The sequence below is a fragment of the Hyperolius riggenbachi genome, chromosome 4 (genome assembly GCF_040937935.1).
Source record: "Hyperolius riggenbachi isolate aHypRig1 chromosome 4, aHypRig1.pri, whole genome shotgun sequence".
Lineage (NCBI taxonomy): Eukaryota > Metazoa > Chordata > Amphibia > Anura > Hyperoliidae > Hyperolius > Hyperolius riggenbachi.
In genome coordinates this window covers 414,189,542-414,214,323 of record NC_090649.1, presented here as the reverse complement: position 1 = coordinate 414,214,323, position 24,782 = coordinate 414,189,542, and the positions used below count along the sequence as shown (strand labels likewise).

Genomic DNA, 24,782 nt, shown 5'->3' with positions numbered 1-24,782 from the left:
GCTACTCCCCAGCTGCTGCGGCCTTCAGCCTAGGACTACAAGCCCCAGATCGCAACAGGCCAGAGCATGATGCATAGAAGCATAGAAAGGCATCAATCTCTGGCGGACTACAGCGCCCAGCGGCGCACAAACACGATTCTTAGTACAAAATTATATTAAATTCTAAAACCGCAAGAAGTAATAAAAAATGTGCATATATAAAAAAATATGTAAAAAATAAAATAAAATATACCTGCTCCGAAAGGGAAATTGAAGAGGAGGGAATAGAATACTCCCCCAAAAAATTGGTTCCTTCTAACAAAAAGTTTTGGCTCACGACACCAATATCACATAGGATACATAACATTACATATATATGTCATGATTGAAACCATAAATGCTTATACACCTTAATCAACAGTGCATCAGGCGCACATCACATGCGTGATATATTCCTCGGTGTGTGCTCAAACATTTGAACTTTAATGTTCAACAATATTCATTAACGGGACAGTGTTCCAATACACTTTATATTTCAATAGTGCCAACCCTCTTCCCCCTCATATCTCAATATATGCCTTTCACATTATAGGCCAATGAACATATCAACCCCCACCCACCCCCCTTTCATTACGGTAGGGACGGTGGGCACCCATATTCCTTAAGGGCATTGCTCTCACCTCCTCTCTCACCACGACCACCCCAAAAATTCCCATCCATTCAGTGCACACAGTACATCCAGCCACTCACCAGTAATCACACACCTTCCCGATATCCCCTAGAACCATCCAAAAGGATGTACCCTTTAGGCATCAATCATTAGTTATAAAGCAGTTAATGTCTAATTCCACGTTCAATCCTCCTGGTGTTAATGTCTTCAAATCATAAATCCATCTTGTCTCAAGTTTAGAGATCTCCCTCACTTTGTGACATCCCCTCCATTTTGTGGTGAGCTTTTGAATCCCACAAAACTTTAACAGGCCAGGGTTCCTCCCATGGTATTCCAGAAAATGTTTCGAGACGCTATGTCCCTTGAAACCTCTAGTGATATTGTTTATGTGTTCCCCAACCCTAGTTTTCAAAGTTCTTTTAGTTCTACCCACATATTGCAGCCCGCATGGGCACCACAGCAAGTATACCACATGCGAGCTGCTACAGTGGATAAACTCCCTTATTTTATACCCCCTACCTGTTTGTGTGGATATAACCTCCTGTGTTCTCATCCCCTGTGCTCTTTCACATGTTGAGCACTGATGGCATGGAAAAAAACCAATGTTCCCACACATGTCAGTTCTATTCATAATAGCTGGACCATCTACAAATGTTTTTACTAGTTGCTGTTGTAAATTTCTTGCTCGTCTATAAATAAATTTCGGTCTCTTAGGAAGGGCTTTACCCAATATAGGGTCGTTTTTTAATAGTCCCCAATGTTTTTTATATATTCCCTCCACTTGTTTATAATTTGAATTGAAATCCATCATTATAGCAAATTCAAAAGCACTGGATCGGTTATCCTTTTTTTTATCATCTAGAAAGATGTCTCTGTTTGTGGACAGGATATCATTAGCCACTGTTTCTAGATATCGACGATTGTAACCTTTCTCTGAGAACCTGTCTATAAGCTTCTCAGCCTGTGTAATGTAGTCAACTTCAAAAGTGCAGTTTCTGCGTATGCGGCTTAGCTGACCTTTAGGAATGTTTTTCATCCAATGGGGATGATGACAGCTCTGAGTAGGAATATATGAGTTCCTGTCTGTTTTTTTAAAGAAAGTTTTTGTTCCTAAACAACCTTCCCTGTTCATAATTATGACATCCAAAAAGTCTATCTCAACACGATCATATTTCATCGTTAGCTCAATTCCTAAACTGTTGGTGTTCAGCCACTGTGTGTATTGTATTAGTTGCTGCTCTGTTCCCTCCCATATCCAAAATAAGTCATCGATGAAACGTTGCCAGTTTCTGACTTTTGAACTTTCCTGTAAACATAAAACTTCCCTTTCCCATTGGTCCATAAAAAATATTTGCCACGCTTGGAGCAAATTTTGCCCCCATAGCGCATCCAACCGCCTGCACATAAAAGCAACCCCCAAACCAAAAATAATTATGAGACAGTGAAAATGCAAGGAGTTCCAGAATGAACGTGATCTGTTCATCACCCAACATTTTGTGTTCTTTTAATGCTCTTCCAACAGACTCCAGTGCCTTATCATGCGGAATGATGGTATATAATGCCGTAACATCGGCTGTGACAAGAATCATTTGTTCACTAATGTGCATTCCATTCAGATTCTGCAAAAACTGTTTGGTGTCTCTAAGCAAAAATGGCAAAGAACTTACAACTGGTTGCAGAAACCTGTCTATGTATTCACCCACCCTTTGATTCAAGGAACCTATTCCACTAATGATGGGCCTACCAGGTGGATTATTTTGATCTTTATGAATTTTTGGGTTGATATACAAGACCGGAATACGGGGGGCATCTATCATCAGGTATCAAAATTCCGCATCTTTTAAGATCCCTTTTTCCAAACCACCCCTTAAGATCTTTCTCATTTTCTCCATATATTCACCTGTAGGATCCCCCTTTAGTTTTTTACATGTGATTGTATCATTCAATATATTATGCACTTCCCGTAGATATTGGTCATGGTGCATGATAACCAAAGTGATCTGTAATGGAGGACTTATTTTTATGCTGGAGGGACTAACAAACTTTTATCAATAGGCCTGCTGTTGTTGAGCGCTCCGCTGTTTATGTATACACATTGTCTTTTGAATGGGGATACACACACCCTTTTAGCGCAGCGATCCAATAAGATAACGGTTCTGAGCGGTTGCTAGATAAGAAAATTTTTATTCTGTTTAATGAGAGATTAATGAGGAGCGCATAATCAGTGTATTTTATTTACTTTATTCTAACAGTGTTAGCATTGTGCAGCAAACTCATTTGGGAATATTGAGAGCAATTATACAGGTGAGATTGATGCCTTTCTATGCTTCTATGCATCATGCTCTGGCCCAGGGGCGTCTCACCCACCAGGCAAGTATAGGCGGTTGCCTGGGGCGCCATGAGGTGGTGAGGCGCCATGAGGTGGTGAGGCGCATTCCCCCGCTGCTGCTACCGTGACCATGTTTTTTGTTTTTTTTTATATTATATTACCTCCCGACTCAGTCCCCGGTGCTCGGCACGCTACCATGTGCTCAGCAGTGCCTCCACCTCCACTTCTCCCCAGCCAATAGAGCAATCAATACTGCTCTTCTCTGCCAGGCTCCTTCTTTAAAGCCGTGCCCCTTCTTCTCAGTAGCCACACAGGTAAAGTGTTTACCTCGTGTGGCCCAGCCTTTAACTCCGCCCCACGCGAGTCAAACCAGGAGCCAGTGGCCAGCCAGCTTATGCCCCCGACAGTCTGACCCCCCACCTGTGTCACTGGCTGCACACAGACACTGGAGCGAGACAGCCAGGAAACAGATGCAGTCACAGAGAGAAGAATGTGATGTGTCTGTGTTGGAGCCCCACCCCCACACAAGACAGCAACACAGCCCGGGAGAAGGGACGTTTCTGCTCCAGAGTAGTGATGGGAATTCCGGCTCTTTTCAGAGAATCGGCTCTTCTGAATCGGCTCCCATTAAAGAGCTGGCTCTTACGGCTCTGAATCGGCTCTTCATTAAATATCACTAAACACCACTCAGAATCGGAGTAAAAGCCCCGCCCCCGTCTCCATGACAATTCCAGACTGCTTCTCTGACTGGGGCAATCCCTCCTGCTACTGCTCTGCTCCGCCCCATACACTCCTACAAGCTGCAAGAGGAGGACTACATCTCCCAACATGCCTCAGCGCCCTTTATTGCAGAGCAAAGCAGAGCTCTGTGGGGCGGCTGAGGCATCGGCTCTTTCAAAACTGAGAACCGGCTCTTGTCGTTCGCAGCAAAGAGCTGGCTCTTAGAGCCGGCTCGTTCGCGAACGACCCATCACTACTCCAGAGATGATAAGCTGCATGCACAGGCAGAAGAGAAGGTATGCAGGCAGGCTGCTAAGAACACTTCCTGTCCTGTGTGCAGACTCCCAGTACTGTTATAACTGCTAGAATGTGCCCTGCTCTTTTGATACTAGAGTTTTCTTTGAAAGCTGGTTAGGCTGTAGGCTGGTAAAGCTGTAAACCTGTGCTTTAGTACTCTGCTGTCTCTCCCTCTCCCCTCTCTGTTCCTCTGCCCCCTCTTCCATCTTATGCTGTCTCTACCCCTCTCTGTTCCTCTGCACTCTCTTCCATCTTATGCTGTCTCTCCCTCTACCCTCTGTTTCTCTGCACCCTCTTCCATCTTATGCTGTCTATCCCTCCCCCTCTCTGTTCCTCTACCCCCCTCTTACATCTTATGCTGCTTCTCCCTCTCTACTCTTTCCCTCTGCTCGGATTATGTGTATTTTCTGGTGAAACGCATCCACATTACGATTATTTTCTGACAACGCTGCCCCATTACGATTATTTTCTGGTGAAACGCTGCTGCCCTATGATTAATTTCAGGTGAAATGCTGCTGCAATAAGTGTATTTTCTGGTGAAACACTGCCACATTACGATTATTTTCTGGTGAATTACGATTCTGAATTACAATAATTAGTATTATTTTCTGATGAAACACTGACGCATTATGATTATGTTCTGGTGAAACGATGCTGCATTATGATTATTTTCCTGGGGGGAAGGGGCTGGGGGGGGGGGGGGGGGGGCGCCACAGGTTTTCTCGCCTGGAGTGACAAAATGACTAGAGACACCCCTGCTCTGGCCTGTTGCGATCTGGGGCTTGTAGTCCTAGGCTGAAGGCCGCAGCAGCTGGGGAGTAGCCGTGGAGGGCTATGGGTAATGTAGTTTGTAAGTAACCCATTAGGCGGAACTGGACCCAATCAGAAGACAGCTTAGAAATTACGCTGAGACAACTGGCGAATTACATTAATTGATACAAGGGAGCATGTGACCAGGGGGTGGGTATGTATAGCGTCTGCCGGCTCCCAGTGGCCAAGCTCCTGATGAGTCGGATGACGAAACTAGTAGGGCGTGGCCTGGAGAGCCGGTGAGACGCGAGAAACCTCGAGGGGAAAGATCTTTTACATGCGCAGTTTTTATGGAACAATTGTAAGTGCACTACTTTTTAGATATTTTGATAAATAAACGGAGTTATACTATGTCAAGCGTTTCTGAGCCTTAGATTCCCCGTTACTGGAGACAAATTGTGGAGGCAGAAGTCTTTTACATATTCGCCTGTTTGCTGGTCTGTGAGGGGTCGGCCATTCAATCTCGTGAGAGGCTCATTTATTTGATCGGTGGAGGCACGCTGGGTGAGAGTATTGGCTAAGAGGGGAGCACTGGTGGATACTGGATGTGTTGTAGTATGACGGTATCACACTATTGGAGTTTGTTTTTTCCACATGCTTTATGAGTGCAAGAAGATTGCCAACGAAGAGAGGAGAGATTAACTGGCTGGGCCAAACACTTGTATTGCTGATCTTGACTGATTAGCCATCATTTCTGGTGAGCGTATACTGATGATTATAAACGGATTGCTGAAGTGTGGGAACACTGGAGAAAATACAAAAGTGATCTGTATTGGAGGACTTATTTTTATGCTGGAGGGACTAACGAACTTTTATCAATAGGCCTGCTGTTGTTGAGCGCTCCGCTGTTTATGTATACACACTGCTGTATACTTGCCTACAAATATTGTGTCCAATGTAAACCTCATTAAGATTTTGTCTAAAATGTGTATCATATGTTGTGATTTCAGAGGGTGGACAGTTAAACCTTTTTTTAATTTCATAAAATGCCTGAATCATTAAAAATATGACTTACTTTACCGAGACACTCTGCAGAATGCATTAACATGTAACTACGATAGTTTCCCTTCTTTGCATTAAATGTAAGTGCCACTTTTGTTAAAGCATCAGGGACAGCCATACTATCCCAAGAAAAAAAACCACATATATAAGTAGATAACTACTTGTTCTACTTACATAATATATGTATTATACTATCCACGTTTTGATTTCAGTGAATTTTATAAAGTGAAAAAAGAGAATTCCCTCAGACTGAAACCAATCCTGATGTAATTTCCTCCCTTACTTTTTTTCTCCTAGAAACTGCACTGTCACATCTAGCTTGCTATGTAAACAGATGTGAGCACAAAAAAACAAAAACAAAACACCACATGTGAGCACACGATCAGTGAGGAGCAGGAATGTGGGAGGAGTGATGACAAGCTTCCTACTCATAGGCAATGTAAAAAATAGAGCAAGGCTGATGGAGATAAGATTTTTTCCCTGGTGCTTCCATGGCAGCATACTATGGGTTGTGGCCCCGCCCCTGAACCCTATTGGACACCATAACTATAAATTTGTTGAGAGTATCACCCACCAGTATTCTTTTTCCTTTGTCCTCCCCTTTGGACACTATTTCTATTTTCTTTCCTGCTCTTCATTTCTTTTTTTCAGTCCCCTTTCTACCCCAGGGTTTATCCCTTTCCCTGGGAAGTCTCTGCATGAGTACTAAATGTACCTCACATAGAGAGCCTGGTCTTCTGCTCCCGGAGATATACATGTGTGCTAAATGCATACGAATGAGCAATGCCTGCTTCAGTATCCTGTGCTAAATGCATACAGGTGAGCAATGCCTGCATCAGTATCCTGTGCTAAATGCATACAGGTGAGCAATGGCTGTATTACTTTCATGTGCTAGATGCATAGAAATAAACATCGGCTGCATTAAATTCATGTGCTAGATGCATACTAATGAACTATGACTGCATTACTTTCATGTGCTAGGTGCATACTAATGAACTTTGGCTGCATTAGTTACCTTCATGTGCTACATGCAATTACCTTCACATGCAAAACGCTTACAAATGAACTATGGCTGCAGTACTTGCATGTACTAAATGCATACAAATGAACTATGGCTGCATTACTTTCACGTGCAAATTGCATACAAATGAACTATGGCTGCATTACTTTCATGTGCAAGATGCATACAAATGAACTATGGCTGCATTACTTTCATGTGCAAGATGCATACAAATGAACTATGACTGCATTACTTTCATGTGCAAGATGCATACAAATGAACTATGGCTGCATTACTTTCATGTGCAAATTGCATACAAATGAACTATGGCTGCATTACTTTCATGTGCAAATTGCATACAAATGAACTATGGCTGCATTACTTTCATGTGCAAATTACATACAAATAAACTATGGCTGCGTTACTTTCATGTGCAAGATACATACAAATGAACTATGGCTGCATTACTTTCATGTGCAAGATACATACAAATGAACTATGGCTGCATTACTTTCATGTGCAAGATGCATACAAATGAACTATGGCTGCATTACTTTCATGTGCAAGATGCATACAAATGAACTATGACTGCATTACTTTCATGTGCAAGATGCATACAAATGAACTATGGCTGCATTACTTTCATGTGCAAATTGCATACAAATGAACTATGGCTGCATTACTTTCATGTGCAAATTGCATACAAATGAACTATGGCTGCATTACTTTCATGTGCAAATTACATACAAATAAACTATGGCTGCGTTACTTTCATGTGCAAGATACATACAAATGAACTATGGCTGCATTACTTTCATGTGCAAGATACATACAAATGAACTATGGCTGCATTACTTTCATGTGCAAGATACATACAAATGAACTATGGCTGCATTACTTTCATGTGCAAGATACATACAAATGAACTTTGGCTGCATTACTTTCATGTGCAAGATACATACAAATGAACTATGGCTGCATTACTTTCATGTGCAAATTGCATACAAATGAACTATGGCTGCATTACTTTCATGTGCAAATTGCATACAAATGAACTATGGCTGCATTACTTTCATGTGCAAATTGCATACAAATGAACTATGGCTGCATTACTTTCATGTGCAAGATACATACAAATGAACTATGACTGCATTACTTTCATGTGCAAATTGCATACAAATGAACTATGGCTGCATTACTTTCATGTGCAAATTGCATACAAATGAAGTATGGCTGCATTACTTTCATGTGCAAATTGCATACAAATGAACTATGGCTGCATTATTTTCATGTGCAAGATACATACAAATGAACTATGGCTGCATTACTTTCATGTGCAAGATACATACAAATGAACTATGGCTGCATTACTTTCATGTGCAAGATACATACAAATGAACTATGGCTGCATTACTTTCATGTGCAAGATACATACAAATGAACTATGGCTGCATTACTTTCATGTGCAAGATACATACAAATGAACTATGGCTGCATTACTTTCATGTGCAAGATGCATACAAATGAACTATGGCTGCATTATTTTCATGTGCAAGATGCATACAAATGAACTATGGCTGCATTACTTTCATGTGCAAGATACATACAAATGAACTATGGCTGCATTACTTTCATGTGCAAGATGCATACAAATGAACTATGGCTGCATTAGTTCCTGTGCTAAATGCATACAGGTGTGCAATGGCTGCATGAGTTACCAGCCTGTCTGTCCTTTTCCTCCCTGCTTTCTATCTGGTTCTGTCTCCGTCCATCCTTTCTTCCTCATCTCCTGACTGGAGTAGTCTCATGGTTTTGTAAATGCCAGTTCTCTGCTTTCTGCAGTGGCAGGACAGTGTGGATTGGTGGGGAGTGTTCACGAGCATGCAGGCGTGTATAGCACGCGCGCGCGAGTGTGAACTTCCTTATATAGGCCAGTAGCTTTTTCCTCTTTGCCCATACTTGGGTGATGTTGCAACCATCTTGGTTGTGGGCAGCTTGCTTCTAAGCATGCTCACAGCCTCCTGGAGGTTTAAGGAGTATCTAGCCTAATGTTGCTATCTGAAAATTGCAGGGACACTGCTAATACTCCTGTGAGAAGTCATTTTCTCCCAAGGGATTAATTTACTCTTCTTAAAAGTATCTTACAATAATATCCTTAAAAAAAAAACAAAAAAAAAACTTTCTTACTATTTAACTCTTGCAGCATATTCCTGCTGGAAATATGGCACGCAGCTCTAAAGACCAGACGGAAGCCCATAGAAAGGGGACTCTCGGGCAATGTTTAAAAAAAAAAAAAAAAAAAAAAAAAAAAAAAGGGTCATTGGGTGTTGCAAATACGAAATTGTGTCATATTGCAACAGGATCTGGATAGGATGGCTATATGGGCACATACATGGCAGATGAAATTCAATGTTGACAAATGTAAGGTCATGCATTTTGGACGTACTAATGGTCTAGCACCATACAAAATAAATGGGATACAGTTGGGGACATCAAACTTGGAGAAGGACTTAGGAGTACTCATTGACAACAAGTTAAATAATCGTACTCAATGCCAAGCAGCTGCAGCTAAAGCTAACAAAATTTTGGGATGCATTAAAAGGGAAATAAAAACTCGAGATGCTAGCATAATATTGCCCCTGTTTAAAGAGGAGCTGTTAGGTATAGGGTCTCAGAGAAAATAAACACATATATCAGTAGCTAAAGATTGGCTGTACTTACATTACATATGCATTTCACTGTCCACGTTTGGATTTCACAGATTTTGTATATAGTATATGCAGAGATAGATGCTCCTGACAGCTCATGGCAGGCTCCATGTTTGTGAAGCCAAATGTGTCGTCATGTCCTGCCTGCTTCTGATCACAGATAAGCTCGTTCTTGAACAACACGGTGTGCAGTGAATATTAATGAGCCATGTGGCTAGGAACAATAGCTGACTCCTGCAGTGTAGTCTGCCCGAGATTTATCAGTGCTTCGCGCGCTGGACTGATTAGAAGCTCCTGTACCGTCTCATTAGCAGCCGAGGGGAGGGCCCCAGAATGCTTTGCAGTTTAGCTGCGGCTTGCGTCTTTATGGGTCTATAACAGACTTTAAGATAAGCACACATCAAAGGTAACTGAAATGTTTATCTTCACTAATGGCTTTTGAGCTTCCTTCTAAACTGTTTAACACAGGAGAATAGAGGTTTAAATTAGCTTCTGCAGCCTGACAGTTACTCTTTAACTCTCTAGTAAGGCCACATCTGGAATATGGAATTCAGTTCTGGGCACCACATTACAAAAAAGATATTGCAGTTTTAGAGCAGGTGCAGAGACGAGCAACAAAATTGATGCGTGGGATGGAAGGTCTCACTTATCGAGAAAGGTTAGATAAACTGGGTTTATTTAGTCTAGAGAAAAGACGCCTTAGAGGGGATCTAATTAACATGTATAAATACATCAGAGGGCAATATAATACCTTGGCGGATGAGCTTTTTGTCCCTAGGCCTTCTCAAAGGACTAGAGGACATGATCTGCGCATGGAGGAAAAATGTTTTAGCCATTTATTTAGGAAAGGGTTCTTTACAGTAAGAGTGATTAAGATGTGGAATGCATTGCCACAGGAAGTCGTTATGGCAAACTCTATACCTGCATTTAAAGGGGGCTTAGATGCTTTCCTTGCGTTGAAAGACATCCATGGCTACAATTACTAGGTAATGCCTAATGATGTTGATCCAGGGATTTTATCTGATTGCCATCTGGAGTCGGGAAGGAATTTTTCCCTTTAGGGGCTAATTGGACCATGCCTTGTAAGGGTTTTTTCGCCTTCCTCTGGATCAACAGGGATATGTGAGGGAGCAGGCTGGTGTTGTACTTTATACTGGTTGAACTCGATGGACGTATGTCTTTTTTCAACCAAAATAACTATGTAACTATTTCAGCCCCTCTTGACCTAATAACACTGAAGATTGGCGTTCTCAAGAAAGTTCCTGACATCGTTGGCATTCACACTCTTCATGAAGATATTCTGATGACAGGAGTCATTGTGCTTGATTCGCAGGGGGTGGTGGCTGTTGGCGCGGTCGTTTTCGTGTGGGTTTTCACGTTTTTTGCACGCTCGCGGGTTTTTGCGCGTGGCGGTTTCGCGCACGGGCGTGAATTTTCACGCGAAATGGATGTCGGTTTCGCGTGGGGGTTTGCGTTTGCGCGTGGCGATGTTGTCGTTTCGCGCGGGGATGGCCGTGCTGGCGGTTGGCGCTCTTTTGTGAGTCAGGCCCATTGTCTGAATAAAGGGCATTCTAGAAGATCTCCTTCATCAAGATTGAATTGTCATTCTAGATCCAGGTCGACTCGACACACTCCGCCTCCACTGATCTCCAACCACTCGACAGGAAGATCAGCTTACTGGAAGTGTGGAAAAATGACAATGTCGGATAAGACTTGTGTGAATTGTTATACTGAAAATTCTGAAGACAAATCTGAAGGCTCCTTTTAGAATGTTACATCTTTATGAAGCAAGCAGTAAGAGGGGAAATGCGTTCCCAAGCGCCAGTTGCAGTTTTGTCAACTTCACAGAATGACAGATCTTTCCAAGTCAAATCTAATCAAGAGGTTGTTTCTGAAGCAGAAGGTAATGGTATTTTCCACTAAAGAACCTTTTACAGTGGAAAGAACCAGAAGATCCTTCCATAGAAGTAGGTTAATATTATCCACATCTTACCGAGGTTGGACTTGCCTTTCCTTTAATGAAAGAAATCATAAGAGTGATTCTTGAAGAAATGGGCAAAGTCGATAATAAACAGGAGGAACATCTGGAGATATTCCTCAAGATAGAAGACTCAAGTTACAAAGATTTGTACAGAGAAATCCATTCCAGCAAAGATTCAGGAATTTTTGTTCCTATAAACCAGATGAGAATTAAACAAAAAATAAATAAATTCAAATTTCTCAGTCAGCCCTCTAAGGCAATCAAGATTGCTCCAGCTAATCGACAAACCCAAGGAAAGTCCTTTTGGGTCCCCATCCGTCCACACTTCTGGGGGCGGGGTTTCAAGCAATCTCTGAGGGTTATCGGTGGAGATTTAAATCACTCTGCAAGATATGTTTATGCCTACCCGGAGAGAGAAGTCTGTCGTCTTTAATATGCCAATTCATAGTGCAAGATGCAGTACTGGAGGTACCTTGCTCACAGAGAGGCAAAGGGATGTACTCTCCTCTGTTGTTTGGCAAGAAAACAGGAGTTTGGCAACCTTTCGTAGATCTGGAATATTTTAAACCAGTACACACTGCTTCCAAAATACAGGATTGAATCTCTTCAATCCATTATCCTGACAGTCCAATAAAACTATTTTCTAGTTCCAATAAAGTTAAAAGATATTTATGTATTCCCACACATCCTTAGTATCAACAGTTTGTTTGGTTTGCAATTAAAGACATTCATCTTTCAGCAAGAAAATGTCTTCAAATCTTGGGACTGTTAGCAGCTACAATAATGATGAAGTGGCCACACTGGCACATGATGCATTTTTCAACTCCCTTTCTTATATTAGTGGGGCAGAGTGTCTCTACAACATAAAACCGGTGATTTTACACATCAATGAAGAATTCTCTTATCTGGTGTTGCAATCAGGATTATTTACTCAATGGATTCTGATTCTGTCTCAATTGACTTATGTTTCAGGGATGCTGGTCTATTGGGAGGGGGTGCATGGTGCCAAAACCAGGTGGTTCAGTCCAGATGGCCATGTCACCCCTTAACAAACAATTCAAATCCTTTGGAATTAAGATCCGCCTATTTAGCCTTTCAAGCTTTTGCACATCTTCTAGTAGGGAAAACCGAGTGCAACAGGACAGTCAATTATACCACAATTTTCTCCCGGATTTATTGTCAAGTAGCAGTGGGAATAGATGCTCTGTCCCAGTCTTGGCCGCCTCCTGCTTCGGTACGCTTTTTCTCCAGTACCAATAGTCTTTCGGTTTCTGAGGAAATTTAAAAAGGAGAAATCAAAAGTTCTTTCAATAATTCTATACTGGCCGTACAGACTGTGGTTTCCACTTCTTCTTCTCCAATTATCTCAGACGGAGCCAATGTTTCTCTCGGTCTGTACGAAACTGTTGTCTGAGCCATGGTTATCTCAATCAGCACCTCCACAAATTTTGTCTGGTAGCCTGTATATTTAAGGGGAGAGGTTAACTAAGTTGGGATGTTCCAAGACAGCAAGTAAAGTATGAACAAATGTGGTATGCCAGAAAGTCTGGAACCGGTTTCAAGACTTTGTTTCTGGAGACAATTTTGATCCATTCTCCCCATCAGTAAATAATACTTTAGACTTTCTTCAGGCGGGATTTGACCTTGGTTTTAGCTACAATACCTTGAAGGTCCAGGTGACGGCACTGTTCTCATTTTCTGGAGACATGTGGGCCTTAAATCCATTGCAGCAATTCTTAAAGGCAGCTCTTAAAATGAAACCTCCTAGAAGAAATGTATATCCCAAATGGGATTTAATGTTGCTGTTGGATTAACTTAGTTTTCCTCCGTTTTTATCCTATGGAAGGCTGTCTCATGTCAATAATATCTGCTAGAAGAATGTCAGAATTGCATGCTCTAGGTTGTGAAGATCTAAGCTTTTATCATGATCAAGCTACCCTAACACCAGTGATGAACTTTTTACCAAAAGTGGTATCAGTGCTCTACCTAGATAATGATTGTCTTTATCAAAGAAAAAAGGGTAAAATCCAATCTGCCTCTAATACATCCTCTGGACGTGTCATGCTCTTTTAAAAGATATCTGCAGATCACAGAATCTTTCAGACAGTCAACCCATCTCCTGTTAGTTTCTTCTGGTTACAGAAAAGGTTAAGAAACACCTTACAGGATGTTAGCGGCTTGGATTCGGGAATTCATCTGCTGTGTGTGTAAGGCTAAGGTCTGCCTGGCCAGACATCAGCTCACTCAACCAGAAGTATAACTTCATCGTGGGCATTTCTTGCCGGTGTCATCTACAGCCACAATCTTTAAAGCTGCATGGTCCTCGACATATACTTTTGTTGAATATTAGAGGTGACCCTTCAGTCCTTAGCTCTTCAAATGTGGGAAAATCAATTAATTTCTGATCCTACTAATGTTAAAAAATAGTGTTACTTTACCCTCCCTGTTTGTTCTTGCTAGTTAAATCCCATAGTATGCTGCCATGGAAGCACCAGGGAAACAGGAAAATGAATACTTACCTATCGGAAATTTTCCTTTCCTGGTGCATTTCCATGGCAGCATACGAACCCACCCTCAAAACGGGGAGGACTATAGTTACTAGAATACTGGTGGGTGATACACAACAAATTTATAGTTATGGTGTCCAATAGGGTTCAGGGGCGGGGCCACAACCCATAGTATGCTGCCATGGAAATGCACCAGGAAAGGAAAATTTCCGATAGGTAAGTATTAATTTTCCTGTATACAGCAGAAACATTTCTGAATAGATTGGAGTGCTTGAAAAGCAGGGTAAGGTTGCAGGATGCAGATTAAACACAGAGCAGTGGGTAAATGGAATTGGATTTTGTGGCCGACAATCCCTCTTTAAGAAAAAAATAACCCATCCTTCCAGATAAGTGTTACACATTTCAATGATTTTAGAGAAGATTAGTCCAATTTCTTAATTGATGTCGCCGACAGGCATCAGGACCCAATCCCTCGGGTAACATCACTGGGCCGAGGCTGTACTAATGCATAGTCAACCTATATGTTCTGGTGCAGGAATTTGGGGAGTGGGGGGGTTAGAGGTGTGGGGCAGGCGTGACTCCTGTGGCGGGAAGGGTGAGCAGGAAGAAAAAAAAACCATCATCCATCGCTTGAATTGATCTGCCTGTCGGATTGCTGGCCGGGCATTCAGGGGCTGCTGTACACACATTCCATATTATTGGTATGGCAGCCTCAGTTGACTTTAATCTAGTGTGTTTATGAGCTCTTACATAGTTCTGATGTTTATCTATAGTTTATCTGCAGCCACAACCTGTGGCAGAGACTTCTAGTCCATCATGTGACACATCACCCGCTGTGTACTCTGTAGCTGAGTTTACCTAAGTAGAAGCTACCGGCAAACTGAATCATGAATATATAAAATGAATAAGCTGGTTGCATCTTTCTTTGGAAGGGAAGGTTAGGATCCATTCACATCTCCTGTGTTGCTGATCAGTGCTCACGCTTTGCCCCCACACTACCGCTGGCCACACCTTTCAATTCAAATAATAAGAATTCATAATGTTTGAATAGCACTTTTATTCCAATGAATACAAAGCCCTGCATTCATTTTACATATGAATATTCACAGCAATAGTAGCTAATTGTTAGCAGTACTAGTTATCACGGAATAGCCGCTAATTCTAGTGACTAGTCAGAGCGATTGACTAATATGCTTAGCAAGATAGAGCCCTGGCAAAAAGCATCTTTGAAAGTTATGCCAGGGATTCTCATTGGTCCACTTAAGGTGCTCATTCATGGCACAATTTTTTCTTCAGATGCGATCTTTCAAAACAATTTCATGCTTTAAAGTATTCGGAAAGGTAATCCTCAATGGTTTCCATAAATGGGTCGATTAGGGCAGAGTTCCCCAATCCTGTCTTCAAGTACCTCCAACAGTACATGTTTTACAGTAAACCACAAACATGGACAGGTGAGGTAATTAGTGTCTCAGCAGAGCTGATTAACCAGCTGGGCGGTATGGACGAGCTCAGCTCGTCCATCACCGCCGGAGGCTGCCGCTCAGGCCCTGCTGGGCCGATTTTCATGAAATAAAGAGCAGCACACGCAGCCGGCACTTTGCCAGCCGCGTGTGCTGCCCGATCGCCGCCGCTCTGCGGCGATCCGCCGCGAGCAGCGGCGAAAGAGGGTCCCCCCAGCCGCCTGAGCCCAGCGTAGCCGGAAAAAAAAGTTCCGGCCAGCGCTAAGGGCTGGATCGGAGGCGGCAGACGTCAGGACGTCGGCTGACGTCCATGACGTCACTCCGCTCGTTGCTATGGCGACGATGTAAGCAAAACAAGGAAGGCCACTCATTGCGGCCTTCCTTGTTTATTCTGGGCGCCGGAGGCGATCGGAAGAACGCCTCCGGAGCGCCCTCTAGTGGGCTTTCATGCAGCCAACTTTCAGTTGGCTGCATGAAATAGTTTTTTTTTAATTTAAAAAAAACCCTCCCGCAGCCACCCTGGCGATTTAATCAGAACGCCAGGGTGGTTAACTACCTCTGTCTATTTCCACAAAACAAGCACCGTTGGTGGGCCTTGACGACAGAGTTGGGGAACACTGGATTAGGGCATTTTATCTCTTCCTACTCGGTTGTAAAATCCAACATTCGGATTGATTACATTTTCTGTTCCAATTAACCATAGAATCGTTTTACATTGATTTTCACTACACACTGCATTCTGCTGTACAATTCAATCATAAAAATCCTTTCCAAAGATCGTATCTGATGAAAATTTGTACCCTTAATGGGCACCTTTACGAAGGACTCTCCTTGGACCAACGGGTAGGGACGATCAATGAGATGCAAATATTTCCAAGTTCATGCAGGATTATGTAAATTGTGTATGCAAATATATGCAGATTAAAAGTGGACTAATCAAGTCCAACCAAGGTTTAAAGAGACACTGAAGCGAAAAAAAAATATGATATAGTGAATTGGTTGTGTACTATGAATAATTACTAGAAGATTATCAGCAAAGAAAATATTCTCATACTTTTATTTTCAGGTATATAGTGTTTTTTCTAACATTGCATCATTCTATAATATGTGCAGATTACACAACACTCAGCATTTAAAATGAGTTTTTCAGAGCAGTCTGTGAAGTAATGACCTCTCCTCTAGCAGAGGAAAAGTAAATAGTCCAGGAACAGTTGAGATAATAAAAGTCAGATAACAGCCCTCTCCACGACTAACTTAGTCGGAGAGCTTAATGGCTTGTTTGCATAGAGATAACAACTGGAGTTTCTCAACTCTTCCTGTACTGGAAACAATTAGACTGATGTATCTGATCTTAATGTTTTATTTCTTAGCTGTGTTACACATACAAATCATAATATCATTTTTTTTCCCGCTTCAGTGTTTCTTTAAACGGATTGTTCCATTTTCAAGCTGTGTACATTTGCATACAAAATGTACATAATCCTGCATGAACTCTGAAATATTTGCGTCTCATTGATCATCCCTACCAATGAGGAGACCCAATGGGAATATGAGGATGTTTTTCTGTGTTCTATTGGGGCGATATTGCATCAGAGACAGGGTGGAGGAGCAGCTCTTAATTCAAGCTCTTAGAAGACCAAAGGCAGAAGAAAAGGGCCTGAAAACCAGGAAGCCGATATTCAGACATGCAACCCTATTAGCAACTAGTTGTAAGCAATTCAGTTGGCTGTGTGACATGGTACTTTCCACTAAAATTCAAGTTTTTTTGCACATCTTTATTTGTGCACAGGTTTTCCAGGCACCATGTGGGTTTGCATGTAAAAACATGTTTTCCACAGCAGTTCCAATGTCTCTGGTCCCTTAAGGACCAGAGACTTTTTTTTGTTAAAAAACGGGGCTCACCAACGTCACTAAGCACAGACAGTTGCTGCAGCCCACTCGCCAATCAGTGCCAGGCAGCGCTGAGGGGTGGATCGGGTCTCCCTGTGATGTCACGACGTTCGTCGCCATGGCGACGGGGGAAGCCCTCAAGGAAATCCCGTTCAGAACGGGATTTCCGGACGGGTCATTGCGCCGGCGGCGATCGGAGGGCAGGGAGGGACGCCGCAGGGAGTGGGGGGGGGTTGGGATAGATCATGTAGCTATCGCTAGGCTAGCTATATAAAAAAAAGTGCAAAAACGTTCCCGCGGCCGCAGGGCTGCGGGAATCAGAACGCCAGGCAGGTTAATACAGACAATCCTTCTCTAATACATCCTCTGGACATGGCAAGTTCTTTAAAAAAAAACAACAAAAAAAAACCAGTCAAACCATCGCCTGTTAGTTCCTTCTGGTTACAGAAAACGTAAAGAATTATCTTCCAGAACGATATCGGCTTGAATTTGGAAATGTATCTGCAGTGCATATAAGGCTAAGGGGCTTCTTCCACCTGGTCAGACATCAGCTCACTCAACCAGAAGTATAGCTTCATCATGGGCATCTCTTGCTGGTAAATCTACAGCCACAATCTGTAAAGCCCCAAGATGGTCTTCAGCACATACTTTTGTAAAACATTATCAAGTTGACCCTTCAGTCCTTAGATCTTCAAATGTGAGAAAATTAATAATTCCTGACATAGTGTATTACTTTACCCTCCCTGTTTGCGCTTTCTACTTTAATCCCATAGTATGCTGCAGGGCCGGGCCGAGGCATAGGCTGGAGAGGCTCCAGCCTCAGGGCGCAGTGTAGGAGGGGGAGCACAATTCATTCAGCTGTCATTCCTAATTGTGTTTGAAACGGAAAGAAATAAGAAAAGGGGATACATAGCAGTGACTGCAAGCCAGATAACTAGATATTAAGGTGTTGGGGAGGTTGTGGGCACTGTGGCGCCTCTTAGTCTAATAGCAATCAGTGTGTGACGACTGGGGTGGCACTTTGGTGTCTCAGCCTTGGGTGCTGGAGGACCTTGTCCCGCCTCTGGTATGCTGCCATGGAAGCACCAGGGAAACGGGAAAATGAATACATTTTGCATTTCCATGGCAGCATACAAACCCACCTTCAAAACGGGGAGCACTATAGTTAATACAATACTGTTGGGTAATACTCTCAACAAACTTATAGTTATGGTGCCCATTGGGGTTCAGGGGGCTGTGCCAGAACCCATAGTTTGCTGCCATGGAAATGCCCCAGGAAAGTAAAATTTCCTGTAGCTAAGTATTCATTTTCCTATTTATAAAGAAATCAAAACAACCAAGTCTAAGGTTCTCAGCAGCATGATTCTTCAGTGCTGCATTACTAAAGTGGTAGAACGGACCTTCTCTCTATCCCTGAATCCAGCTGCTGAGAGTGTTTATGGCCCAATTGCGGGAATATGAGCAGTTGCTGGTTACAAAGGCAAATAAGAAAATCCTGTTATCAAAACAGTGTAGTGGGGGTGTCTTGACATCCTATGGAAAAAAGGCACAGGAGACAAAAGACGGGAGCCCAATAGTGTAGTATGTCAATTGTAGCTGAAAAAATAAGTAAGGTACTACTTACAAAGGAGGGTTGCAAGGGGCAATTGACCACAGGAAGCAGGTGGAGACCATAAATCAGACTCCACTCGGGGTGGTCCTCGATTGGACCTGGATGTGGTCGCTCTCTTGAAGAAAAAGGGGACAGGTGTCCACCATGGTAGGAACCATGTGTGTTTTGTCCCCACTCCTCGGATAGGTAATGTACGGGGGTGTACTTATGCACAATGAGGGAAAGAGGTGCCTTATGTAAAAGCTTCTAAATACTGTTTAAAATCGAAAAGGGAAACAAGGTAGCTTACCTCAATGACGAAAATCTTTGTAATTTACAAAAGATTTTTATTTAGCACAGGCAACACGTTTCACGGGTCCGAGTCCTCCCTATGCTATATGGATTTTTATCATTTGGCACTGTTATTGGCCTGAGGAAGCAGGCTCAGACCCGCGAAACGTGTTGCCTGTGCGAAATAAAAATGTTTTGTAAATTACAAATATTTTCGTCATTGAGGGTAAGCTACCTCGTTTCCTTTTTCGATTTTAAACTGTTTTAAGAAGCTTTTATATAACCCACGCACCTCTTTCACTCATAGTGCTGATACGAATTTGGTGATCAGTGTGGTTTACTGCTACATTTTGAGGTCCTACATTTAGCACGCAAACTGCTCACCAAGCAACGGTACAGGTACCTACCTGTACTGACAAGGCCGGTTCAAGTAACAATCCGGCCCTAGGGCAAAATTAGCCTGGGGGCGCCCGAACAGACACCCCCGACCAAAAAGCGTCATTAGAGGCCCTTTGTTGCAGCCAAATTTCCCTCCTGGGCCCCTGAGCTGGCTACTGACCCTCCCCCAATCAACTCCCAACTTAACAGACTCTGCAGAGTCCCTGGGGAGCAACAGTTAAGATGGGGAAGGACACCTTGGGGGCCCCTACAGGCTCTAGGGCCCAGGGGCAATTGCCCATTTTTTCCTATGGTAGCACAAGTGGAAATGGGCCTTTAGGTTTCCAAATATGGTGCTCACATTGTAATATGTTTTTGTACGTTTTATCAGAAGTAAATGTACAGAACATTGACTATTGCAGTACAAAATTGTTTAACAAATAACATATTTTGGTAGTAATAGTGAGCATCTTGTTGTACAAGAGGATAAACATTTTTGTATACAGTTATCATCCTTAATGAGTACGCTGTAAAGAGATAGGTGCATCCCCATTGTATTGGCAACTCAGGGCTGGGGAAGCTCTACTGAGTGGAAAGTGTTTTATTGTGGTTCCGGCCTTCAAGTGAAAGGCAGAACGTGCTTAAATGACTCATAACTCAGTTTAGCCTATGAAGGTATGAGGTCAATGATTCCACCTTGTAAAGTAAGGTTGAGGAGGAAGCCATGGTAGAGGCACCTGGAGAGGCCGTACGTCTCTTTTTTTTTTATATATAGCCTTTTCATTCTTGCATTGAAGACTAAAGAGGGCCATACAATAGTCAATTTTAACAGAAGATCATCCTTCTCCGATCATTATCTGATCAAAGAGGGATCTATCTGCTCGATTCCCTCCACACACTGTACACAGATATTTCAATTGATTTCAGCATGAAATCTTTGAAAATCTGCGAGTTTCTGTCGGGTCCCAGTCCCCCTCCCCCCAAGCTATGTGGCTCTCACCTGTTCGCCGTGTGGTCCCAGTCTTTGCTTCTCATCGCCAGCTGCTCCGTCTTTTTCACTTGCGTCTCCCCGGGAACCTGTGTGATGTAATCCAGGAGACAGACACTAGGGGCATTAGGACCACTAGAGGCCCTTAGTGCCTATCCCTTGCATTACGTCATACAGGCCCTGAGGACATGAAAGTGAAGAGGACCCCAGGGAGAAGCAGAGACCAGCGGACAAGTAAGGTACCTTCATCGGTCAGCAAATCGAACACCACTAGTGATGCGCTCCCGATCCACCGCCAATCGACCAAAAATTTTCCATCTGGACTGATCGACCCAATCGAGCACTTTTGCCCATAATTCACTCAATTGATCAGGCCATATACTACCCCGCTGTCAGCCGAATTACGCTGTTTTTAAAGTAATTGGTGCTGTCTTTTAAAGGTGCCCACTTTACTCAGTATAATAATAACTAAAAAATAAATAAAATAATCACAATGTCATCCATTTTCCCTGCACTGCAATAGTCCAGAAATGCTGATTGATATAATGCATGATTCTTTAAAATACTGCAAGAGGCAAAATCTTAGTGAATTGTCATGCAGTTTTTTTTGGGAAATTACCAAATCATTACAGCATAGAGTAGTAGGAGTGTCTCAGCCACCCCCCCCCCCCCCCAAAAAAAAAACAGTAGCCCAATATGTTTTCATATACGGGATATCAATAGGGTAATTGTACTACTCATGAAGGCGGGTTGCAGGGGGCAACCAACCACAGGAAGCAGGTGGAGACAACAAACCCGACTCCACTTGGGGTGGTCCAGCTGGACCTGGATGTGGTCGCTCTCCTTGGTAAAAGTGACAGATTATTGCTAAGCCATGTGTGGTCTTTCTAGTCCCATCCAACAAGGTATGTTCAGGGGTACGTAAAGCACAATTTGAGTTGTTAAAATCGAAAAAAATGAGGTGGCTTACCTCAAGGACGAGATCTTTGTATAGACAAAGAAATATTTATTTAGCACAGGCAACGCATTTCACAGGTCTTTAGAGGTCATTGAGGTAAGCCACCTAATTTTTTTCGATTTTATCTGGTTTTTAATTCAATTTTATTCACACTGGGGCGCCTCTTTACCCAAATTGTGAAACTATTACTGTGTGTGTGCGCAAATCTTAGTGAATTCGGAAATAAAAAAAAATCTAACACACCGCATAAGGAAAATTAGTGGACATTACATTTTTACCAAACTTGTCTAGGTGAATTGAAGCAAATAAGTCTTGCATGCAAATGTACTGCAAAAAAAAGGTGTAATTTAAATTTGTTCCATTTTCCTAAAACCAGCAGCTAGCTGCTGACTTGAATGTAAAAGTGATTTTAATAAACATCATACTGCAACAGATTATAGAGCAATGGTGTTACCTATATTTTGTAGTGAATAAGCTTTATTTTAATATATTAAAAAATGTATTTACTTACCGCATGTCAGTTGTTGCAGGCTGGCAATGCAGAGCATTACATACAAGATTAAGTTGGTTAATAGTCCCTCCATTGAGAAATGGGGATACGGCAGCTGTTAATGCCTCTTCTGTTGCCTCACCAGAGTTATGGGTTTTGCTAAAAATCCTAAAGAGCAGCACTATGTAATACCTGTGTACATCAGAGAACCCTACAGATTCCTATGGCGCAGCAGCAGCACACGCTCCCCTGCCGCCACATGGCAGAATGAGCTTCTTCCAGCAGGATGACTTCTGCAAATAAACTTGATTGAGGTTTTGTAAATATTTAGATTTTCTGTTTGAGTTAATGCTACATAACTTGTCTTTGCCTATTATCCTATTTCGTTATAGTATTAGATATAAACATCACCCAAAAAAGCAATTTAATAACAGGTGGACACAGTGGTGTAGAAAGAGGGGGTACAGAGATTGTGACTGCAAAGTGTCCCCTGAGTCACTACATTGGCTCTTTAATGCTGTTACGGTTGTAATTGTCACAACAGATCCTTTATTACAGACATAACTCATTAAACTTAAAGAAAACCTGTACCCTCCCTTCCCCTCTGATGGTTACTTCCCCCAGGAGGGGGAAGCCTCTGGAATCTGGATCCTAACGAGGCTTCCCCGACCTACCCCGTCTCAGCAATCCAGCGATGCGACCTCCGAACAATGGCGAGATAAATATTTACCTACCGCGATCCAATGCAGGTGCAGCTCTTCATTCGGGTAAGGCGGAAACAGCCGAGCCCAATCGTATCCACTCTACTGGTCCTTTGTGCCTGCGCAGTAGAGCGGATCGATCTGGCTTGGATATTTCCGCCTTAGCCAGAAGAGACGCTACTGCGCCTGATTGCGGTAGGTAAATATTGCTGCGCCTGCGCAGTAATTGTCAGGCTTTGCCGAGGAAGTTTTTGGGGAGCCAGCACTGGATTCCCCCAAGCTTTGGAGCACGGGGGCATTGGGACCCTGAGGCTTCCCCCTCCCAAGGTAAGTATCCCCCAGAGGGAGATTTTTTTTTTTTGTTTCGTTTTGTTAAAGAGTCCATTTAATTCAAATGTACAGATATACCAACAAAGTGGCAGAGAAAGCTAGTCTCACCTTAATTTAGGACTCTAGGTTCCCAGACTTCAAACGACCAGCAGGATAATGTAGTGTCCACTCCAATGGTCTGCGTGGTCCAGTTGGTGTCTGGAGCAAATGTGTTTCAACCATATGCTATATGGGAAATGCATCCGGTTTCCAGGGAAAATATAAAACAGGCAGCACAAAAGTGCCGTCCGCTCATTGCAACGGATCTGTTGCAGACTGACTGATTTATAACATATGCTAGGCATACATGGATAGATTCTCCCTTATCAATCGAGCCGCTGATGGCTCGATTGATAATATCCGGCAGGTCCGATGACCCGTCGGATAGATTCCCCGCTCGATCCCTGTGGGCGGACAATAGCGGGGAATCGAACGGCTGATAAGGCATGCCCGCGGGGACGAGCAGGAATCGATTCGCGTGGACGAGCGGTGACGCGCTGGCTCGATACCGCCGCATAAACTGTCCGTGTATGCCCAGCAATAGGCTCCATTCACTGTGGAGTGGGAACATAACCTAAATGCACTCTTTGAGCAGAAAACACAAACTAAACAACTGTTTATCAGCGGTCCCTGACCTGATAAAGGGTCTCATCAAAACAGGTTTATAACAGCCTTGGAGAACAGAGTGCTTTTTTTTTTAGCGATTTTGGAGTTTTGATAATCGCCAGCGCTTTTAAAAATGCTTTGCTAATGAAAGTATAAGGAGGTGAGCCCACTAGAGCTATTGCGATTTTGAAAATCGTAAACGCAAGACATGCAGCATTTTGTGAGCGTTTGAGCTCTAATCTAAAGCATAAGGGCCTGTTCACACTTATAATCGCAAAGTGGGAGTGATTTTCCCGCGATTAACGCGGAAAAAAATCACTGGACACTGCGGCGGTTTTGGCGCGATCGCGATTCACGCTAAACACGATCGCTAATAGCCGCCAAACCGCTGCATGTAGCGCGTTTGCGGTTATCGCTAACCGCAAATGCGGCAGTGAGAACACTGCCACTTGCTACAATGTATAGCGGTTTTTAGAAAACCGCTAGCGGTTTGCAATGAGCGGGAATCGTGCGATTCCCGCTCAGGTGAGAATGGGCCCTAAGAGTTACTTTGGTACTTATCCGTTAGCCGGGCGCATCCGGCAGGTGGCGCTGTTGATGTTAATTCCAATCATAATTACTTCACGTCAACCTGTGAATGTAAACCGCCGGATGCGCCCGGCTTAAACAGATCAAGCCGCCAGCTTGCTTCGTGAGTGTCTCGCTCTCCTCCCCCTCTTGCCCTCTCTCGTATGAGCCTTGGGGAGGGGACATGCGTGTCCCCCCAGAGTCGTTCGTCGCGGCATTGCGACGAACGACTCTGGGGGGACACACATGTCCCCTCCCCAGTGTTCTATAGGAGAGAGGGCAAGAGGGGGAGAAGAGCGAGACACGAAGCAAGCCAGCGGCTTGATCTGTTTAAGCCGGGCGCATCCGGCGGTTTACATTCACAGGTTGATGTGAAGTAATTATGATTGGAATTAACATCAACAGCGCCACCTGCCGGATGCGCCAGGCTAACGGATAAGTACCGTTACTTTAATCACCAGAAAACTCAGCACAAATCGCCAACAAAGTG

The 24,782-nt window shown here is 43.2% G+C and overlaps 1 protein-coding gene across 1 annotated transcript in view; it reads right to left on the bottom strand.

Annotated features, from left to right (window-relative positions):
* The window catches only part of LOC137504243 (protocadherin Fat 4-like), a 162,106-nt gene extending 139,813 nt beyond the window's left edge, over positions 1 to 22,293 (bottom strand). Inside the window, exon 1 of the mRNA XM_068232389.1 lies at positions 22,071 to 22,293. Within this exon, the coding sequence (XP_068088490.1) occupies positions 22,071 to 22,143 (73 nt within the window). The 5' untranslated portion in view covers positions 22,144 to 22,293. The remainder of the gene's footprint in view (positions 1 to 22,070) is intronic.
* Positions 22,294 to 24,782: the final 2,489 nt, after the last annotated feature.